General features: G+C 38.1%; 1 protein-coding gene and 1 pseudogene across 4 annotated transcripts in view; both read right to left on the bottom strand.

Annotated features, from left to right (window-relative positions):
- Eps15 (epidermal growth factor receptor pathway substrate 15) overlaps positions 1-21644 on the bottom strand; it is a 99361-nt gene that overhangs the window by 70350 nt on the left and 7367 nt on the right. For all 4 annotated transcript variants that reach the window (XM_075946047.1, XM_075946049.1, XM_075946046.1 and 1 more), the window contains exons 2-4: positions 9046-9087; positions 3728-3817; positions 1501-1548 (exon numbers count right to left, since the gene is read on the bottom strand). In XM_075946047.1, the coding sequence (XP_075802162.1) occupies positions 1501-1548; positions 3728-3817; positions 9046-9087 (180 nt within the window). The remainder of the gene's footprint in view (positions 1-1500; positions 1549-3727; positions 3818-9045; positions 9088-21644) is intronic.
- On the bottom strand, positions 13739-15578 carry LOC142833679 (small nuclear ribonucleoprotein E-like; annotated as a pseudogene).

Here is a 21644-nt window from a genome sequence, read left to right as displayed (position 1 = left end):
ACACTGCAGATGAGCTCTGAAGTAAAATAATTCATTAAATTCTAGCTCTTAACTTAAAATTGCAATGCCACAGGCAATTTAAATAAAATTCTTTCCTAAGAGGAGGATAGTCTAATACTATCTACCTTGCAATGTATTAGGAGCAATGAAATAAAACTATTCTGTAGGTGGATAGCACCAAGGGTCATTTTTATCATACAGACTCTCAGTACAGTATTATCTTTGGGCTGGGGGGATGGTTCAGTGTACTTAGCATGCAAACGACTGTGAGCTGAAATTTCTGTAACCGCTGAGTCAACACAAATCTTTCTTCAAAAAGCCAGAACAAAACACTGCCTTCAATGTACACTCAAACTTCAATGGCAAACCCAGATATCTAGCAGCCTGGATGCAGCAAAGACAACTCAAACTGATCTGATATCCAGCACTACCAGTGAAGAAGTTACTATACTACAAATTTCCCTTAATTACATCTGTCACATTCACCTCTGTACTTCTAAAGTCTGGCTCTTAACAAACACTTGCTGAGTGGACCATACCAGAGGGCCCCTGTCTTCAGTGTCTTGAATTGGCCCTTCTACCCAGAACCTCCGATGAGGACTACTAGCAATCTAGTCCTAAAATCCTAATTAAGAGGCTGGGTATTCAAGAGCCCAGTCTTTAAAAGACTCAGTCATTAAAAACACTGGCTGCTCTTGGGAGAACATGGGTTTGATTCCTAGCACTCACATGCAGTTTACAACTGCCTGTAGGTCCAGTTCCAGGAGATCCAAAGCCCTCTTCTGACCCCTGCAGGCACCAGGCACACATGTGGTACACAAACATGCACATACATGCAGGCAAAACAACCATACACATAATCTTCCTATAAAAGAGGCTGGGTATTTTGATTCTATCATTATTTATTATTCTCATTTCTTTCTGTTTTTGACCTTGTTTTAGCTATGCTTATAAGGAAAATGAGCTTTACACAGTAGTGCTAAACAAGAGTATGAAGATAGCAAACTTCCAACACACCAAACATTAAAGTATATATACATGGCATTCAATACCTTTGGCAATAAACACTTTCACATATTTATAGAGTGTACTTCCATCCTGTGCACCACTTTTCGGTTGACATGTCAGAAATAAACCCACACAAGAATTTAGGTTTGATTAGCCCAAGACACCTTTCAAAGGTCTGGGCTTATCTACAATAACACTTACTAATAAAATCAATATTTACTTATGATCTTGTATACTCAAGAAATTTAATTAATAAGATACTAAGAACAAAGTCTGTAAGAGATATAAGTAGTATATAAAAGCTTCAGTAAAACAATGTTACTAAACTTTAGCATTCAGATAACTAAATGTTCAGTAGTTAAAAATATTTTCAATGTTAATACACATGGTCTTGAAAAACTAATTTTAAGCTTAAACATAAAAAAATCTGCTACTTTTTACTTCAAATTGGACCAAGCCCACAAAAAATTTAGATGAATCTCTCAATCTTACTTGTTTGCTCAGGACACCTTTGCCATCTGTATCAGCTAAATCCCAAATCTGAAATATAACAGGAAAAAAGAATCAATCTCTATATATTTTAACAAAATCTTTAAAAGATAAATTAAATCCCCGTAACTAATAACTTCATGATCTGTGTAAACAGATCTAAAAATCATTAGAAATTATTCAGTGCAACCCTTTAACAAAGACATGAAGACCCAGGTTAGGAAATCTGGCTTAAGAACATTAAAGGAATGAGGAGAAAATTGAATACAAGTTCCAACCTCTAGTCAAATGTCCTTTTCACTAGCCCAAGGTTTAACTATTGTCCACTGAAACATACTACCCTGGTTTTGATTCTTATTAAGGTAATTTTTCCCCCTATGGATGGTTAGTTAATGCTGTGGAATAATGTTCTTGTACACTTTAAAGATTTGTCACTCATATTGTTTTAATAAAACACTGATTGGCCATTAGCCAAGCAGGAAGTATATGCGGGACGACCAGACTAGGAAAATTCTGGAAAGAGGAAAAGCAGAGACACAGTCATAAGCTAAAAGCAGAGGAAGCAAGATGAGAATGCCTCACTGAGAAAAGGTACCAAGTCACATGGATAAACTTATATAAGAAATATGGGTTAATTTAAGTTGTAAAAGCTAGTTAATAATAAGCCTGAGCCAAACAGCTTATAATTAATATAAGCCTCTGTGTGTTTCTTTGGAACTGAACAGCTGAGGGACTAGGAAGGACAGAAACTTCTATCTACAAGTTAGTTTTTCTATGAGTTATGAAACTATTAATATTATTTTTAAAGACTTTTATTATATATCAATATCATGCATAACAATTTAGCAAGAAAGGAGCTTTCCACCTCTGTTCTTTTCAATCCCTAACTCTGCTTTGTACATTAAACAGAGGCAGTTTTATTGAGGAAACAAGGATAGGTCCAACTGTCTGAGTGGATAGCAAGGTTCCTACTCTTCACTGCACCTCCCCACAATACACAAATGTACAATTACTTTCTCATTTCATCCTAGTCAAAAGTAATGTTTCTAAAATGCTCAAAATTACCTTAATTTCTTTTTTTAACTTTTCTTTTTTAGCTATGCTTTGTCCTTCACATCACACATCTCTATCCTATTTCTTTCCCTATCCCTTAGTATCTTCCCTGTGCCCTTGCAACTCCCCCCATCAAATAAAATAAAATAAAATTTTAAGAGAAAGAAACAATTTTGACAGGGAAGCTGTAGTTGTGATACAGCAACTCACACAGTAAACCCTTTTGTTCATATTTTACCTGTAAGTGTGCACTGCAAAGAGTCATTGGTCTGGTTCGAGGTCTCTGGTTCTTGCTACACTATCAATGCTGGGTCCTCACCAGGACTCCTCTTAGTTATCCTGCTGTTGCCCTGTGTTGTGGAAATCCTGCGGCTTTGGGTCTGCAGGACTGGTCCCTTCATGTGCTCCAGCAGATCACAGATGGGGTGGATGTTGGAGTGGGCTAACTCATATCCCTGGCTCTGGGCCTGGGTAGTTGCAGAGTTGGTGAGCCTTCCAGCTCTCCCTTGCCTCACCACCAGAGTGAGCTTTCCAGCATGGCCTGGCTAGTTCATCCCTAGAAGGGGTGAGCGAGAGGAAGGGCCAGTTCTCCCATTTTCACATCTTCAGAGTCTCTTCACCCACACTTACACCTTCAGGATCAGTCTGCTGTGCTGTCCAAGTATGGCGTAGGGGTCACTCTCTGAGTGAGTGGTAGAGACAGCTCTCCTGCTCTTATGACCTCAGGGCCAGCTCTCCCACCTGCCTCAGTTGTTGGGGGGTGGGGGGAGGGGGGTGGGGGTGGGGTGGGGTTGAGGGTGGGAATGGGGGAGAGTATCTTCGCTGCGCATGCTACCACATGACAGATGAGTAATGGGGACAACTCTTCCATGCTCACAACTTAGGGGCTGGCTCACTCAGACCTCCACCAATGGGGCTGTCCAGGCAAGGTGCAGGGCTGCTCTCTAGAGTGTTGCAGCTTGTGGGGGAAAGGAACAGCTCTCCCATCAGGAAAAGTTGGCATCGCTTTAATTTTCAAAAGGATAAATCACTACACCACAACCCCATTCCATTACAACTGCTCCTATGACTCAGTTCTAATTTGAATGTTTCTTGATTGCAACCTTCTGAATTTATTTGCAGTTCTATTATGCTTCTCCATATTCATTATAGTCTAGTTATAATAAGCACATCCTACCTTTCCGAGAATCAAGGCTGGAAGCCCTGATTTTTTCAGGAATGCAGCAGCATCTGAAGCCAACACCCTTCCAGTATTGCCTGTATCAACCTGAAAAGAAAAACAGGAATCTGACAGTAAAACACAAAATCAAAATTGTATCACTTTCCATGTCTCCTCCCTAATTCATGAACTGGAATCAGAATCCTTCTGCTAACAAGAGCAAGACCTCTGCAGATTCTTCTAAGAATGGTATCATCCAAACAGGAGTCAATTTGCAAAATAAGTTTATCATGTCTATTATACAAGCAAAGAAACAAGTTCATGGAAAAGCAAGTAAGTAGAATTGGAACATGAACACAGATCTAACTCCACACTTTCATGATTGTCATTTAAATGGCAATATAAGAAAAAAATATTTCTTAGAGGTCTTCTGAGAACTGGGATAGCTGAGCATGATTTAGATTAACTTCTGCTTCTGTATCTGCTCTTAGAAATTGAAACACTTAAAAATATCAAAGCAGTATCAGCTTTAAGTCATGTCCAACTTAAAAAAACCTGTTTCATTTCTACAGTGCATTAAGAGGAATACATTATTTTGACTGATGGGGACTTATCCTTTAAGACATAATGAGGTCATAACAAACAAAAGGATGGAAAAAAAGCTTGTTTTTGCAAAGACTTCCTAAACTTCTATTTGTAAATATAAAAAGTAAATCTTAAAAGCCATGGGAAATAGGATATTCATGAAGTAGCTATGTTTCTAGTTTAGTTAAAAGACTAAGTTTACTGTAAACACATGAAGCATTTACATAGCCTAGTCCCAGAATGAAGGGGAAAAACCTCTCTCAAAGGCAAGAACAGGCTAAATCAGGCACTCAGAAAAAGAAAAAAAAAAACTGCCTAATCCTTCAGTTTTGGAAGAAGGAAGTACAGAAGTATAAGGAAACATGTCTGTAAAATTCTCCACAACTATTTTTCTTTACCCACTTCCTGACCATGATAAGAAAGGAACATTCACGCCCAGCATTACCTACATATCAATACACTCAAAGTAATCATAGACTGAATTCATTAAGTATTTACATACTGTATCCTAGTATGGAATCTTATCTTCCATTCTTGCAATCACAGTAACAAATTAAAAACTTCCATCTACATTCACCTACAGGATGTTTCTACAGTCCTCTAATCCCTGCAAAAGGCTCTGCTATAAACTACAAGCTAGAATTGATGTCAACAGAGTTCCATTATTTTTTTCCTTTTTTTTTCTGTTGTTTTTGAGGATGGGGGGCGGTCTTTTTAAATCAAGAAAAATTTTGAATTATTTCTCTGTGTGTGTGATGGGGGCAGGGGCATGATATGTGTGTAGAGATCAGAGGACAACTTTTGAAGAGTGTGTTCTCTCCCCGTACCATGAATTTGGGATACTGACTCGGGTTATGAGTGCTTTACCCCTGCAGTCATCTCAAGTCCTCTTCCCTATTCTTTATTAAAAAAAAAAAACAACAACAACAAAAAAAAAACCCACTTATTTCAAGAGTCAAGGCCTCATATAGCCCAGGCTAGCCTTAAACTCCTGACAGCCTACCTCCATCCCCACTTCCCAAGTGCTGGGATCACAGTTTCACCACCATGACCAACTCTTCAGACAAAGTCTCAATGTATAGCACAGGCTAGCCTCAAATTTATGACGTTCCTACCTCAGTCTCCTGAGATGAGGTTACAGACATCATGCCCTACGTTTAAGTTCTATTCTCTTATTGAGATACTGTTTCATGTACGTAACCGAGGCATGTAACAAACTCCAGTGTAACCGAACACGATCCTGAATGATCCTCCTGCCCACCCCCCACCCCCCAAGTTCTAGGATCATAGGAGTGTACTACTACAACTGCCTTGGGAAACCAGAATAAGAACATCATTCACTCACCCTCACCACCCACCTCCCAGTGCTTGGGACAGAACCCAGGGCTTTGTTCATGTTAACAAGCATTCTACCAGTAATGTACACCCCAACTTCAAAATGTAAAAAAAAAAAAAATTCTTTTTCTTCTTAGGCTATCTCAATACAGTAGGCTACACTATTGTAAACTGAATAAAAAACACTTTCCAATAGAACCCAATTTCTCTGATTCATCAAATACCAAAACAATAATTTTTACTGAAAGACTACTTTGTATGACAATATAATCACAAAGATTCAACAAGTTCTTCAGCTTTTTAAAAGGCTGTAAATAAATTAGTCAAGTGTACAACACAAGTTCATTTTTAAAAACAATTCTCTTTTATTCTGATAAAACAAGTTATCTGTAAAGAACAGTAGCTTGGTGTGGAGTATCTATATAAACCTCTCCTACAATGACTGGGCATGCATGGGGGTTGTGTGGGAGGTCCTTCTGTCTATGTGTTGCTTTTATTGGTTAATGAATAAAGAACTGTGTTGAGCCTATGGCAGGGAAAAACAGAACTAGGTGGGGAAAGCTAGGCTGTACGCTGGGAGAAAGGAGGGCAGAGTCAGAGAGGCACCATCGAGTCACTGGAGACAGATGCTGGGAACTTTAGCCATAAGCCACAGTCATGTGGCGACACACAGATTAAAAGAAATGGGTTAAATTAATAAGTAAGAGTTAGCCAATAAGAAGCTAGAGCTAACAGGCCAAGCAGTGATTTAATGAATACAGTTTCTGTGTGATTGTTTTGGTTCTCAGCTGCCAGGACAAACAAGCAGAGAGCAGCTGGGAACCAACAAGCAGCTTCCCACTACAACTCCGACATGGGGGAAAGAGATGGCTCTGTCAGTAAAGCACTTACAAGAAGTAGGACCTGAATTCAAACACCCCAGTTCGAATGCCCCGAATGCTTTAAAGCATGAGAATTTGAGTTTGGATGCTCAGAACTCAAGTAAAAGGCTGGATAAGGTGGTAACCTACAATTCAGAAACAGGTAGATTCCAGGAGCTCAATAGCCAGCTAGCTTAGACTATTTGGCCAAAGACACAGGCCAGCAAGAGAGACCTGGTCTCAAATAAAAGGTGGAAGGCACCTGAGTAAAGACACTTTAACTTCCATATGTATACACACATATGTACACAACACACACACAGAAAGGAAGGGAGGGAGGGAGGGAGGGAGGGAGGGAGGGAGAAGAAAATTGGTTTACTATCTGGTTTTATAAAGTCCCACCATCACAGGTAGTAAACACTTTAACTAAGAACTTCAGCATGGGCAAAACTCAGTTCTAATTCATATATACAACGAGAAATATGGTGGAAAGAATTTCCAAGGTTTAGCTCCTAGCCTAAAGACAGAAAAACAAACAAAAACGTTTAAAATTTCAATAAAAAAAAACAGGCATGAGGCCAGGCAGAGTGGGAAGCACCTGTAGCCCTAGCACTTCGAAGGTACAGGTAGGAGAATCAGCAGGCCAACTTCTGTCACATAGCAAGTTTGGGGCCAGGGTGGACTACAATGACACCTTGTCCCTACCCCATCCACAAAGATTACAGGCATGGTGGTATATGCCTGCAATGCTAGCACAGGGGAGGTTGAAGAAGAAGGATTTAGAATTTAATGAACGTCTGACTACATAGCAAGTCCCTGTCTCTAAGACAAAACAAAAAAATAAAATCAACACTGGCATGGTTGTCCACAATAACCTCAACACTTGAGAAATAAAGAAGAGGATCAGAAATACAAAGCTATTCTCAACTACATCATGGGTTTGAGTCCAGCCTGAAAGCTCATCTCAAAAAGACAAAGCTTAAAGAAGTATAAATCAAACTGAACATGTTGGCATATACTTAGAACCCCAGCTACTTATGAGGATGAGACAGGATGACTTGAGCCCTGATCCAAGACCAGTTTGAGCAACATAGGTTCTTAAGAACCACACTTGTAAGAAGTATATATGCAATTTAAAATGAAAAATACAATCAGACTCTGCAAATTTTTAAGAATTCAACTTAGAAGCTGCTAAGTAGTACACAGTGCTAGACTTGCAAGTCAAAACAAAAGGGATCTCTATATCAGCTAATTGGTATTTGCTAAAATGACGTGGACAACCAAGCTAAATGAGACCACTCTTTTCTATAATTACGCAAATGTTCCGTGAAAACAATCAAATACACAAAAATGAAGCTGGTCATGGTGGCACACACCTGTAATCCCAGAACTTGGCAGGCAGAGGCAGAAAGGACTGAAAGCTCAAGGTCATATTCTGCTACTGAGTGAGCAAGGCCAGCCTAGGGTGCATAAAGATGTCTCAAGATTTTTTTTTTAAAAGGATAAAGAAAGAAATGAGCAATGAAACCATTTAGAACATTAGGACATTATCTGGTCTAAAATATTTATTTCTGATTAGCTTTTTAATAAGACTTTTAAACTGTAGAACGAGACATTAAATTACAGAATACTGTTAGCAATACAAATGATTCCTATCCACACAAATGCAAATAAATTTTTTTCTGGTTGAGTATGAATCACTACAATTCATATTTTCATTTTCAATGCTTTCTGAGGCTGGGTATCACATAGCTCACACTGGCCTTAAACTCATTATGTAACCTAGGATGATCCTGAACTGCTAGGATTAACAACTATTATCACACCTGATTTTTGTATTTTTAATTTTATATCTGAATGTTTCCCTAATTTATTAACAAAATGCTTGATACATTTCTTGTTTGTTTGGCTGGTCTGTTCTTTGGTACGGGGAATTAAACCTAGGGTCTTTTGTGTGATGAACATGTCCTCTACCAAAGAACTACATCCTCAGCCCCATGCTCACTTAATATGTGTGAAATGATGAACACCAAAATCTCAGCACTAGAGGCTGAGGCAGGAGAACTCTAACAAGTCCAACACAAAATTGAATTACATAGTGAATACCAGGCCAAACAGGAAACAAGAACTAACCCACCAAATAAATAAACAAATAACACACAAAAGTTATTCCTATTTGGCTTATACATTAACTAAGATATTTATATCTGAATGAATATATCTAATGTTTTATAGATTTTTTAACATAGATATTTAGGGTAATTAAATTCTCTTTCATTTTTTCTGAGTGTTATTATCTAGTTTTGGTGTGTGCCTATAATCTTAACACTCAGGAGACCGAGGTAGGATTATGTACTGAAAGGCCAGTTGAGACCACCTAGCAGGACCTCTCAAAAACAAAACAGTATCAATTACTCAAAGTTAGAGGCTAAACCCAAAATGTTGAATCATGACACAACAAACTTATCTAGTGACTCCTCATCTACATGCATATAATCAACAATTGACATCATATTTTATGCTTAATTCAGAATACAAATATAGTAAAAATCTTACCTGTCTATAGTATTTTTCATATACAGGATTCCCACTTGACAACTAAAATAAACAATAAATAGAAATTATATTTTATTCAATAATTCTTTGTGATACATTTGGTATTCATTCAAAAGATATTTGAGAAACAGACAAAAAGATAAAAAACATCCTTCACTTCGGGGAAAATATTTTCTTCTTTGGTGACAAGGAGGAGAATGAATAAACACAGTCAAAGAATCACAAAAATTTAGGAAAGAATCTAAGGGTATTTTTCATACATAATTCTACCCAAAAACCCAATACAAAACAAAAGTAAGTTTAAAGCCCTCTTCAAAATGTTTATCCTCTACCCAAGCAGTACTTAAAAATCAATTCAAAATCTACTTCAATAAAGTAATAAAGGGATGCAGTACAATAGGAAAGCATTTGTCTAGTGTGTAAAAAGGCGTAATTGTGACCACAGCACCACAACAAACAACCTGGGGCACACAAACTGGTGTCCTGATGATGATCTGATGTCATCAGAGTTGAATTGCTTATGTGCAGGCAGTGCCACTCATTTCACACCCACAGTTCAAAGGGCTCCTTGTCCAACTGATGACCCTAATAGCTCATTTGAAAGGCAGCTGAAGAGTATCAATGCTCAAAAGCTCGGTTTGCCTGTTTGGGAATATGGAAGAATGTTCAGGACAAAGAAGGGCGTCTAAGAGGCTTAAGGGATGACACGAAGGCAGGAACGTAAAAGTATGGGGAAAAGAGGGTGACTCTACTTAGAGACAACATGTGTGCCTGCAATTAGAAAAGCTCAGCTAAATCTGTACAAACTAGGAAGAAGTATGGACATGGCGGCACATCCTTGCATATCTACTACAGGTGAGTCTGACCTATATAGCAAGATCATGTCTCAAACACACACACACACACAAAGTAATGAACAGAAATAACAGTTTAATATTTTGCAGATGAAAATTTATAAAGGGCCCTATCTAATTTAAAGAAATGAGGATACAAAGGAAGACATATTCAAGAGTGATTATTTGTACATGTGTCTATGTAAAGATAGGAAGAACATAGGGGGTAACTTAGGGAATAACTTAAATGATTCAGTTGAGGATCTAAATGTCAATGAAGACAAAAAACGAGGGTATGATTTAAGAAAAATTTAACAATACTTACTAAGGGGTGAGGGAAGAAGGGCATGCGTAGAAATACATGAGCACAGTGTGAAGTCTAGAAATATTGTCTAGAAATCAATATATTGTTAAGATATATTATGTATATACCAAATATGTACACATATCCTATAGTGTCTACTTCTCCAGCAAAATATTTTACTTGTTTTGTTTGGTTTGATTTTTTGAGACAGGGTTTCTCTCTGTAACAGCCCTGGCTGGTCTCAAACTCAGAGATCCGCCTGCCTCTGTCTCCCGAGTGCTGGGATTAAAGGCATGGGCCACTAATTTCAGAAGTCACTTATCAGAGAATCAGGATACACAATTTGGTTTTCCCCACTCCAAGCATCACTGTGCTTTCTAAAATACGCTAATGGACTACCCCATAGAGTCTTGATTCAGTTTATTGTCCTAGCAGCCATCTAGCTCATTACTGTCTCAGATTTCTCATTTTAAAAAAATTCATCATTACACTGAAATACTAATGTAAACCAGGATGGACTTAGTATACTTTGACTGTATAATAACTCCTAGCTGAGGTATCTGCTAGAAGGGCTTAAGTATTTTAACAACATAAACAACTGACATTTCAAAGGTGAGTGGTAATTCCATTTCACTGTCCTGAATCTTTACAGACTCAGAAGGAAACCAAGCAGAAATGGCAAGATGGCTCATTAGGCAAAGGAGCTTATGCCAAGTCTGCCAACCTGAGCTGCATCAACCTCCAGGATCCACATGGTGGATGAAGAGAACTGACTTCTGAAACAAGTTGTCCTCTGACTCCACACATGCAAATACCTCCAACCATATACAAATTATTTTAAAAAAATTTTTAAGAGAAAGAAAATCAAGCAAAAACTCATTGAAAAATATACCCCAGACACAAGACATATGGGTAAATTGCCTTATAAATCCAGCCTAAGTGTCTTAGTGGTAATCTTTCTAAAACGAAGTCCTCCAAAAGTTGTTTATATACTTACAAACCCAGTTGGAAGTCCTTAATCAACGACTAAAGTTTGATGAAAAGATCATAAGATGCTGTCTTTAAAACAACAACAACAAAAAAAAAACAAACAAAAAAACAGCACTTGGGAGTCAGAGCTAGGAGGATCTCTGTGAGTTCGAGGTCAGCCTGGTCTATAAGCTATAAGAGCTAGTTTCCAAAACTACAGAGAAATCCTGTTGAAAAGCAAAAAAGAAGAAGAAGAAGAAGAAGAAGAAGAAGGAGGAGGAGGAGGAGGAGGAGGAGGAGGAGGAGGAGGAGGAGGAGGAGGAGGAGGAGGAGGAGGACGAGGACGAGGAGGAGGAGGAGGAGGAGGAGGAGGAGGAGGAGGAGGAGGAGGAGGAGGACGAGGAGGAAAGAAAAAGAAACTGAGCAGGGAAGATGTCAGTGAGGAATGCTTGATGTGCAAACATGAGAACCTCAGTTCAAATCCCCAACACCTACATAAAAAACAGGCATGACTTGTGTGCCTACAAGCCCAGCACTGAGGCAAGAGACAAGAGGATCCGAGGAGCTTGCTAGCCAACAAGCCTAATGGAACCAGAGACCCTGTATCAAGGGAACAAGATAGAGCACAATAGAGAAAGACACCAGGCATTCTCCTATGGCTTCTGCATACACAAGGGCACACACACATATGAATATATCATACACCCAAAACACACACACACACAGAGTTAATGACTAAAGTTCCAAAAGGAACTTAGCTTTCAAAACAGCAATTATCAGTTTTATTAACAAAACTTGCTAAGACAATAAATGCACACTTCAAAATCAAAGAAAGAATTGAACAAATGAAATGATGAGAACTAAAACAGGACAGATTTCATTTTGCAATTCTATATTTTGCTTTGGAATCAATTCTAATAATTCCATCAAGTCTTTCATTTTTATTTTATTTTAGTTTTTCATGACAAGATTTCTCTGTGTAACAGCCCTGGCTTCCTGGAACTTGCTCTGTAGACCAAAGCTGGCCTCAAACTAACAGAGATACACCTGCCTCTGCCTCCCGAGTGCTGGGATTAAAGGTGTGCACCAGCACTGACACCCTGCCCAGCAAAGACTCTTTAACTGGATAAATTTCTATTCTGTACTAGAAAGGAGTGAAATATAAAAGGTATCCAAGTGTTCGGGATCTAAATGTGGTAGAGCATGTAAAATAGAGCAAGTACAATATAACTACTTCTTCTGGAGATTGAGGCAAGAAGATTGATGCAAACTCAAGACTGTCTGAGCTACATAATGGTGTCAAGGCTAGCGTAGGCTACAGAGTAAGACCCTGTCTCAACAAAGAAAAAAGGAAAAAAGAAAAAGAAAAAAATAATAAAGCTGAATGACGGAATGAAACTATTTTACTTATCTGCCAATACAACAAAAATAGTATTAATAGAAGTATTCTCCACATCTGTAGAATGTTAAACAGTCGTAGCATCCTCTTATCATTCTTTAAAGAAAAAAAAGCATATGGTTACATACCTAAAGGCAAAAAACAAAAACAAAAAAGTCTGTTTTGAGAAAGAAAGCAACGATAATGAAGAGGTATTGATGTGGGAGTGTCATATATCAATCTGTTGATTTCATTGGTTAAGCAATAAAGAAACTGCTTGGCCCTGTGGGTGGAGTAAACAGAACAAAATGCTGGGAGGAAGAGGAAGTGAGGTCAGACTCGACAGCTCTCCTCTCGGGAGCAGACACCTCAGAGAGAGACGCCATGCTCCCAGCTCCCAGGCAGACGCACACTATGAAGCTCCAACCCAGGATGGACAGAGGCTGGAATCTTCCCGGTAAGCGCACCTAGGGGCGCTACACAGATGATTAGAAATGGGTTGATCGGTATATCAATTAGCCAGTAAGGGCAAGAGCTAAAGGGCCAAGCAGTGATTAAATGAATACAGTTTGTGTGTTGTTATTTCGGGCATAAGCTAGCCGAGCAGGCGGCTGGGGTGTTGGGGACGCAGCCCCGCCACCGCTCTTATTACTACAAGGTATTTTACTCAGCTAGTATCCAAAGAAAAACCTGTAAATTATATATAAGAAGCTCTGAGCTCCAACTTTACCTTATTATTATAATACAGATTCACTAGTTATGGCAAAAACCTAAGGCGGCAGGAGCTTACTAAGGAGACTAAAGCACATGTGGGCTGATTACAACACTAACGTGAGACAGATAAATGGGGATGGAGAAAGCCATCCAGATTGTCAAGTCACTCATCAAGTAAGACAACCAACACTACTTTATGTGCCTCAGACAGCTCTTGTTGTCACTGTTGCTAGACTATAAATATGATCGCGTTTTAGATATTAAAAAAGCACACATCATGAACACAGTGAAAATATCTGAAAAGAATGACTGAAATGATCACAGAAATTTTCTCTGATTAAAGAATTATGAATGATTTTTTTACATTCATGATAACACTGTAATTTCTGAAGATCTTTTATAGCAAGCATCCTTATATAGTGAGAATAAAATAAGTTTTCAATTTAGAAAAATAAAAATATCTAAAAGTTTAATTGTACAAAATTGCACATGAACCTTTTTAGTAATGAAATTTCTAAAGGTAAACTTTTAAGCCACAACTGTCAACAAAAAAATTAAATTCTGTTGTAAATTAAAAGCATTTCTTTATCAATTATGACAAATAACTATTTGTAAGTATAAGGGAAATTTCTTTTAAAGAGCAAAGTGCAGCCAAACAGTGGTGGTGCACGTCTTTAATCCCAGCATTCAGGAGGCAGAGGCAGGCAGATCTCTGAGTTTGTGGCCAGCCTGGTCTACAAGAGCTAGTACCAGGACAGGGTCCAAAACTACGGGGAAACCTTGTCTCCAAAAAAAGAAAAAAAAAGTTGCTTTTTATATTTGGTTTTCTTAAAATACTTTTTACTCTTTTGTTCTTTGCTTCTTTCAGGATCCCAAATAAATACAGACAGTGACTTATTTCTTTCTAAATGCCCAGCCTTCTTAGCTTGGTTTATTTCTAGACAGTTTTCTTTTCGTTTTTTTTGTTTTGGTAATAAAAGCAATAAATCTCACAACATTTATTGTCACCTGTTAATAACATAAGGGTCACTAAAACAATATGAATAAATGTTTCAGACTGTGCTCCCAACAGAAGACACCTTTAAAACACTGTACTTCTTCTTCAACTTCTTGAGTGATGGGCTCTAGCTGGAAATACTTTGGAGCACAATATTATTATCTCCTTTCAGCATGATCTGACCCAATTGTTTCCTGACTTTGTTTTAGAGTGAATCTCTTCTGCATAATCTAATGAGGTTCACGTACTCAGCAAAGCCAATACAACCTTCTATCGGCATATTCACTTGCTCATACAGCCAGACCTGAACTTGAGAGCCATTTTGCAAGTATCTGAAGATGAGGTTGATGGGCTGCACCATCACCTTCTGCGCCTTCTATCCCTGTCCATGGTATGCCATGATGGAAGTCATAAAGACCACATGAGTAGGAAGGCCTCCTCCGCCAGCCTTCTAAACAGCTTTTCTTAACTCAATCACCCCTTCTATCTTTCTCTATTTCTGTATACCTTTCTTTACTTCTTATTCATGTCTTGCTCTGTAACCAGGAGGCTGACCCCTGGCGTCCCCTTCCTCCTCAATCTGTTTCTCCCAGATTTCTCTCTGTATTCTCTGACTGCCAGCCCCACCTATCCTTCCTCCTGCCTTGTTATTGGCTGTTCAGCTCTTTATTAGACCAATCAGGAATTCAAGACAGGCAAAGCAACACTTTACAGAGAAACACACATTCCAAGGCCTAAACAAATGTAACAAATCTTAAATTAATATTCCACAACAAGCAAATTACAGTGTAAAAAATACATATTGTTTTCAGTTTCTCTCTGTAGGTGCTCAAGTGTAAGGCTATATTATATACATACATGGTTTTCCCCCAAAACTAGCACATCATGTCTGTTCTTGCCACATCTTTTCATTATTATAAGGGAGGGGCTAGCAAGTGAATATAGACAAAAAGAAATAAATGGCATCCAGACTAGATGATGTAAAACTATCCCTATTCACAGAAAACAAGATCTTTTATAAAGCAAAGTACTAAAGAATTCATTAAAACAAAGTTATGAAAGTTGTAAGATATAAAAACCAATATATAAAAATGATCATACTTTATGCACTTGCAGTAAATTTGAAAAAACAAAAGCAAACTATACATACATATATACAAAAATGCATACATACATAAGAAAGCATCTTATATTAATGAATTACAAGTATTAACATTGTTAAGATGGCAAAACTTTTCAAACTCATCTACAGACTCAATGCAATTCCTAGAAGTCCAGTCAACATTTTGTAGAAACGAACATGCTGATTCTAACTAAAGTTTATATGGAGTTCCAATGACTTCGTAATAGCCAAAATAGTTCTGATTAAGAAAATGCAAAGCTAGATGTCAGACACATCTCAATTTCAAAATTCACTATAAAACAATTATTTCTCAAGATAACATTGCACTGTACATGGATAGACAAACATTTTGAGTTGGACAGAATTATAAATTCAGAATAAACTCATCCATCTATGGTTTTTTTGACAATGACATCAAGATTATTTGACAAATAGTGCTGGGATACTGCAACACAAGCAAAAGAATGAAAGTGGACCCTTCACATCCTATATAAAAATTAACTCAAAGAACCAGAGAGATGGCTCAGAGGGTAAGGGTGCTTCTCCCTAAGCCTACAACTTGAGTTCAATCCCTAGAAGCCATATGATGGAATGAAAAAAACCTACTCCCACAAGTTGTCCTTCGACCAACATCTACACACACACACACACACACACACGTAAAAAAAACTTTTTTTCATTACCTAAAAATGCATCAATCAAGGAACTATTTAAGACCTGAAACTCTTTTAAAAGCAAAAGCAAACAAACAAAAAACAATCTCTAGGCCATGTCTTTAATCGCAACATTCAGGAGTTAGAACCAGAGGGATTGCTGTGAGTCTGAGGCCAGCCTGGTCTACACAGTTATTGAGTTCCAGGCCAGCCTGAGGTAAAACCTGTCTTTTTTTTTTTTAAAGTGTGTTGGGGATAAATCTTTATAATCTCAGATCTGGCAAAGGATTCTTCAACATCAAAAGGACAAGCAGAAAAGGAATGGTGGCACACACCTGTAATCCTATCTAGCCCTTTGGAGCTAAGGAGGGTCAGGAGTTTAAGGTCATCCTCAGCTATAAAGCAAGTTCAAGACCAGCCTGGGCTACAAGAGGCCTAGTCTCTAAAAAAGAAAAACAATGTGACTGTCTTGGTTTTTATTTTTTTTATTGCTGTGAAGAGAATCATGACCATGACAACTTTTATAAATAAAAATATTTAATTGAGGTGGCTTGCTTACAGTCTCAGAGGTTCAGTACATTATCATCATGGCAGAGGGCATGGAAGCATGCAGACAGATGTGGTGCTAGAGCTCAATTAAATATTCCACAATAACCACCACCATCAATTAAACAAACATCCTCAATTATCTTTAGCAGCAAAATGAGTTTCAGAAACAGCTCCAACTTTTCATTTGAAAGCATTATTTATATAAGAAAGGTAAATTTATTCTACCTGGCTCCGAGTTTTGGTACAGAAGTGTCAAAGTTCAGATTTATGTAACAGAAAATTACAGAGCACTAACCAAGGTATCTTAAACAGAAAACTACAGGAAGCCTAAAAAAAAAATTATCGGCAGCTTCATGTATCGTGATGGCTATTCTCCATCTCTGCCCCTCCCCCACTCTCCCCATCTTCCTGCCCAGACAGGGTTCCTCTATGTGCAACTCTGACTGGCCTCAAACTCAGAGATATACCTGCCTCTGCCTCCTGAGTGCTGGGATTAAAGGTGTGTGCCGCCACCACCACCTAGGTACGATGGCTATGCTTGGTTATCAACTTGACTATAACTAGACTTAATTAAAACCCAATTGACTGGGCACACCTATGAGGGTTTTTTTTTTCCTTTCTTAATTAAGTCACTTGAAGTGGGAAGACCCACTTCTAATCCAGCTCTTTTGTGGTAAGAAGATGCACCTTTAATCTGGACCACACTTTCTGCTGGCAAACCATATAAAGAATATGTAAGAAGGAAACTGGCTTTTTCCTTGCCTGCTTGCTCTTGCTAGAGCAAGTCCATTCCTTCACTGGCATTAGAGCCTACTTTGGGATTCCAGCACATGCTGAAGACCAGCTGAGACATCCAAGCTCGTGGAGTGAGCTACTGGATTCTTTAGCCTTCCATTGGTAGACAGCCATTGTTGGATTAGCTGGACCAGTCTATAAGCCATTCTAATAATCCCCCTTTTCTCTCTCTTTCTCTCTCTCTTACACACACACACACACACACACACACACACACACACATATATGGTTCTCAACCTTCCTAATGTTGTGACTCTTTAATATAGTTCCTCATGTTGTGGTAATCCCCAATCATAAATTAATTTTGTTGCTACTTCCTAACTGTAATTTTGCTACTGTTATAAATCATAATGTAAATATCCTGCAGATATGCAGGATATCTGATATGGGATCCCCCCACCAAAGGGGTTACAAACCAAAGGTTGAGAACCACTGCTCTAGAGAACCCTGACTAATACAATTATTATCTTTTTTTAATTGCTTGGTTCATTTTGTAGTTACAACATGCCTAAATCATAGTTTATTTCTACTACACAAATAAACAACTGAGCTAGAGATTAAACAGAATGTCCAAGATCACGGAGCTGTTTAGGGGCAGAGATACTTTAGAAACTATATATATATAATTCTGTCTCTGCTTCTCAGTGTGATGATGCACTCTTTAATCTCAGCACTCAAGAGGCAAGGCAGGCAAATCTCTGAGTTCAAGGCTGGCTGGTCTACATGGTCAGAGAAGTTTCAAAAGTATCAAAAAAACAAAAATATCTACATTTAGTGCTAGAGACAAGGTTCAGCAGTTAAGAGCACTTGTTGCTCTTACAGAGGACCCTGTTGTTGCAAGGAAAGGGCCCACTTGTTCAACCCAGATGTCCGGCTAACTTACACCCGAAATAACAACACAGAAACTGTATTAATTTAAACACTGCTTGGCCATTAGCTCTAACTTCTTATTGGCTAACTCTTACATATTAGTTTAACCCATCTCCATTAATCTGTGTATCGCCACATGGCTGTGGTTTACCGGCAAGATTCTAACCAGCGTCCATCTGAGGTGGAGGATTCATGGCTTCTCCCTGACTCTGCTTTCTTCCTCCCAACATTCAGTTCTGTCTTCTCAGCCTACCTAGGTTCTGCCCTATCAGGCCCAAAGCAGTTTCTTTATTCATTAACTAATGAAAGCAACACATGAACAAAAGAACCTCCTACATCACCCTGTAGCACAAATAATAAAATCCCAGAGACAGATAATGGAGTTCAAGCTGAAAGACCAGAGAAGCAAAGCAGCCAACCACAAGAGAGCTCTTACCACTACGAAATCTTCAGACTGAAAAGACAACGAGTTTCTGTCTCATGCCGCCTTATATTCCTCTCCAGTGCTGGTATTAAAGGCATGCACCATCACCTCCAGGCCTCTATGGATAACTAGTGCAGCTGCTGGGATTAAAAATGTGTGCCACTACTGCCTGGTTTGTATGGAAGACTAGTGTGGCTGCTTTGCACTCTGATCTTAAGGCAAGATTTATTTGTTAGATCATACACAAAATAAAACTATAGGACCCAGATTCAGTTCCTGGCATCCACATAATGGTTCACAACCATCTGTCATTTCAGTTTTAGGGAATCTGATGTTCTCATCTGAACTCCATGCACGCACACACACGCACACACACACACACACACACACACACACACGCACACATATTGTACATATGTACATGTAGGCAGCAAAAACACAATTTTTTAAAAATATATATAGATCTGGGGTTCAATGGTACAGCACTTGCCTAGCACACCTAAGGCCTTGGGTTCAATATCCAGCAATGAAAGAAAAAAATATATAGATCTGGCAAAAGCTGAGAGAAGGGCTATGAATTTTAAACACAGAAAATTTAAACAGTTTACTACTACTATTACTACTAATAGTACTACTAATAATTTCAACCTTAACCATAATTGAAGAAATGACAAAATGGTGAAATCTAATTTTTATGTCAAACTGACACTGATCAAAAAGTCTAATATACATATACTATATTGATGAAGCTATGGAAGATAGTGTTAGCAATATATAGCATAAATATACCCTTTGAGGGAGAGAGAGATGGCTCGGTGTTAAGAGCATTTGTTGCATTAGACCTAAGTTTGATTTCCAAGCACCCACATGGCAGCTCACAACTTTTGATAACTCCAGTTCCAGGGGTCTGATGCCCTGTTTTGACTTCCACAGTCACTAGGCATACACATGGTCGAAAAACTTTACAAAAAAAAAAAAAGAAAAGAAAAGCTAGCAAGCTAGCAAAGCAGGTGTAGTGGCACAAGATCCTCAACTGAGGTGCAGGCAGTAAGACCAGAAGTTCAAGGTTATCCTCAGCTACACTACAAATTCTGGGCCATCATGGAATAAACAAGGGCCAGCAGGAGGATGGGGAAAGAAAGAAAAGAAATCTAAATGTAGCTACAATCTTAGAATATAGTTTTACTTTGTTATTGATGTCAATTTAAAGGGGTAAATTTTCAAGTGTCATATAAAAATGCTAAATCAATTGCTAACAGAAAGAATACATGCTCGCTATTAAAGGTGAGGTAATTAAAAGCTATAATTAACGATATTATAAAATCTTAAGTGTTTTTTTTCTTCCAGCCTTTCTCCTGAAATCATTTTTATTTAGTTTTCCACTTACGCATCAAATTACAAAATCTTCAGTCTATTTAAAGCTCCTAATAATTAAGATAACTTTTCTCTTTTATTTGTTTTTTAGAGACAGGGTAACTCTGTAACTTTGGAGCCTGTCCTGGATCGTGCTCTGTATATCAGGTTGGCCTTGAACTCACAGAGATCTACCTGTCTCTGCCACACAAGTGCTGGGATTAAAGGCATGCGTTACCACTGCCCAGCTACTTCTTCTTATTTTTTTTTTAAATTATTACCACTGTATGTGGCTGTGTCAGCAACACACGCACAGATACATTAGTCCAAACACAACTGGCAGCAGTCAGTCTTTCTTTCCACCATGTGGGTCCTGGGAATCAAACTCAAAATTATCAGGCTTAGCAGCAAAGGTCTTTACCGACATTGAACCATTAAACCATCCCACTGGCCCCTAAAGATAATTTTTAACAAAAGCACATTTTTTAGTGAGAATTAAAATGTTTTAAAATGAAATTCTAAAATATGGTTTGCCTAACATTTCCTTTTCTATTATTATTTTCTACCAACAAGCAAAAAAATTAGGATTTCTGAAAAATTATTTTTCTGCTTTTGTTTCCAGAGTACAATTTTACAAAAACTTCTTTGCAAATTTGGGTTTTAATTTCTCTGGAATGCAAGTAAAATGCCCTAATGAACATTTAAAGCGAGGCAACTGGGGACAGTCTATCAGCCTGTTGCTAACATTAGCTTGTAAACAGATGAAAATAAAGGAATGCACTCTTAATTGTCCCTGAGAGGCTACTGCACAAACCCATGTGATCCTAATTAATTCTAACTAAACCAATCCTTCCCAAGTGCTGCCCATCCTGAAACATTTTAACAATGACTAGTTGTCTCTTGAGTAAGCAGAGACTTCCTGAGAATACGCCATATACTCAATATAAAAAATATAGCAGGCAAAAAAGGGAAACATTTTCCACTGCACCTTCCCACACTAGAAACTTAAATCTGTCATGTTGAGAAAATATTCTTTTCCTGATTGTGGAAACAGTTGTAATTTTCAAACTCTACCCTGTATTTACTGCTATAATTGTTAAATTGAAGTAATAAATTGATATGTTTACCTGTACATGTAGTGGTTTTGTTTTCAGCCCTATAGAGTTCTTTGTGTAGCCCTGGATGTCCTGGAACTCGCTCTACAGACCAAACTCACAAAGATCCACCTACCTCTGCCTCCCAAATGCTGGGTGTAAAGGTGTGCACCACCTTCGCCCAACTACACATTCTAGGTTTTCATGAAATAAAAATAAACTCAAAATAACACACACCTGTAATATCAACAGGAGGCTGACACATGAACTCCAAAACCACCTTGAACTACAAAGAGAGATCAAATCTCAAAATAAATGAATAAAGAAATAGCAGAAATTGAAGTTATGGGAGATATCCCCTTCCAATTTCCAAATTTTCTGTAACAAAATTGTATCATTCTTGTAATTTTAAAAAACAACAACAAAACTACATATCCCAGCACACTAAAAGATGAAGCATGAAGATTGCGACTCAAGGTCAGTCTAGAAAACAGAAGGAAACCCTTTCTCAAATAAACAAAGCATCTTATATTGCTTATTGCA

The sequence above is a fragment of the Microtus pennsylvanicus genome, chromosome 13 (genome assembly GCF_037038515.1).
Source record: "Microtus pennsylvanicus isolate mMicPen1 chromosome 13, mMicPen1.hap1, whole genome shotgun sequence".
NCBI lineage: Eukaryota > Metazoa > Chordata > Mammalia > Rodentia > Cricetidae > Microtus > Microtus pennsylvanicus.
The sequence above is the reverse complement of the archived record's forward strand: the minus strand, read 5'-3'. Positions and strand labels throughout refer to the sequence as shown.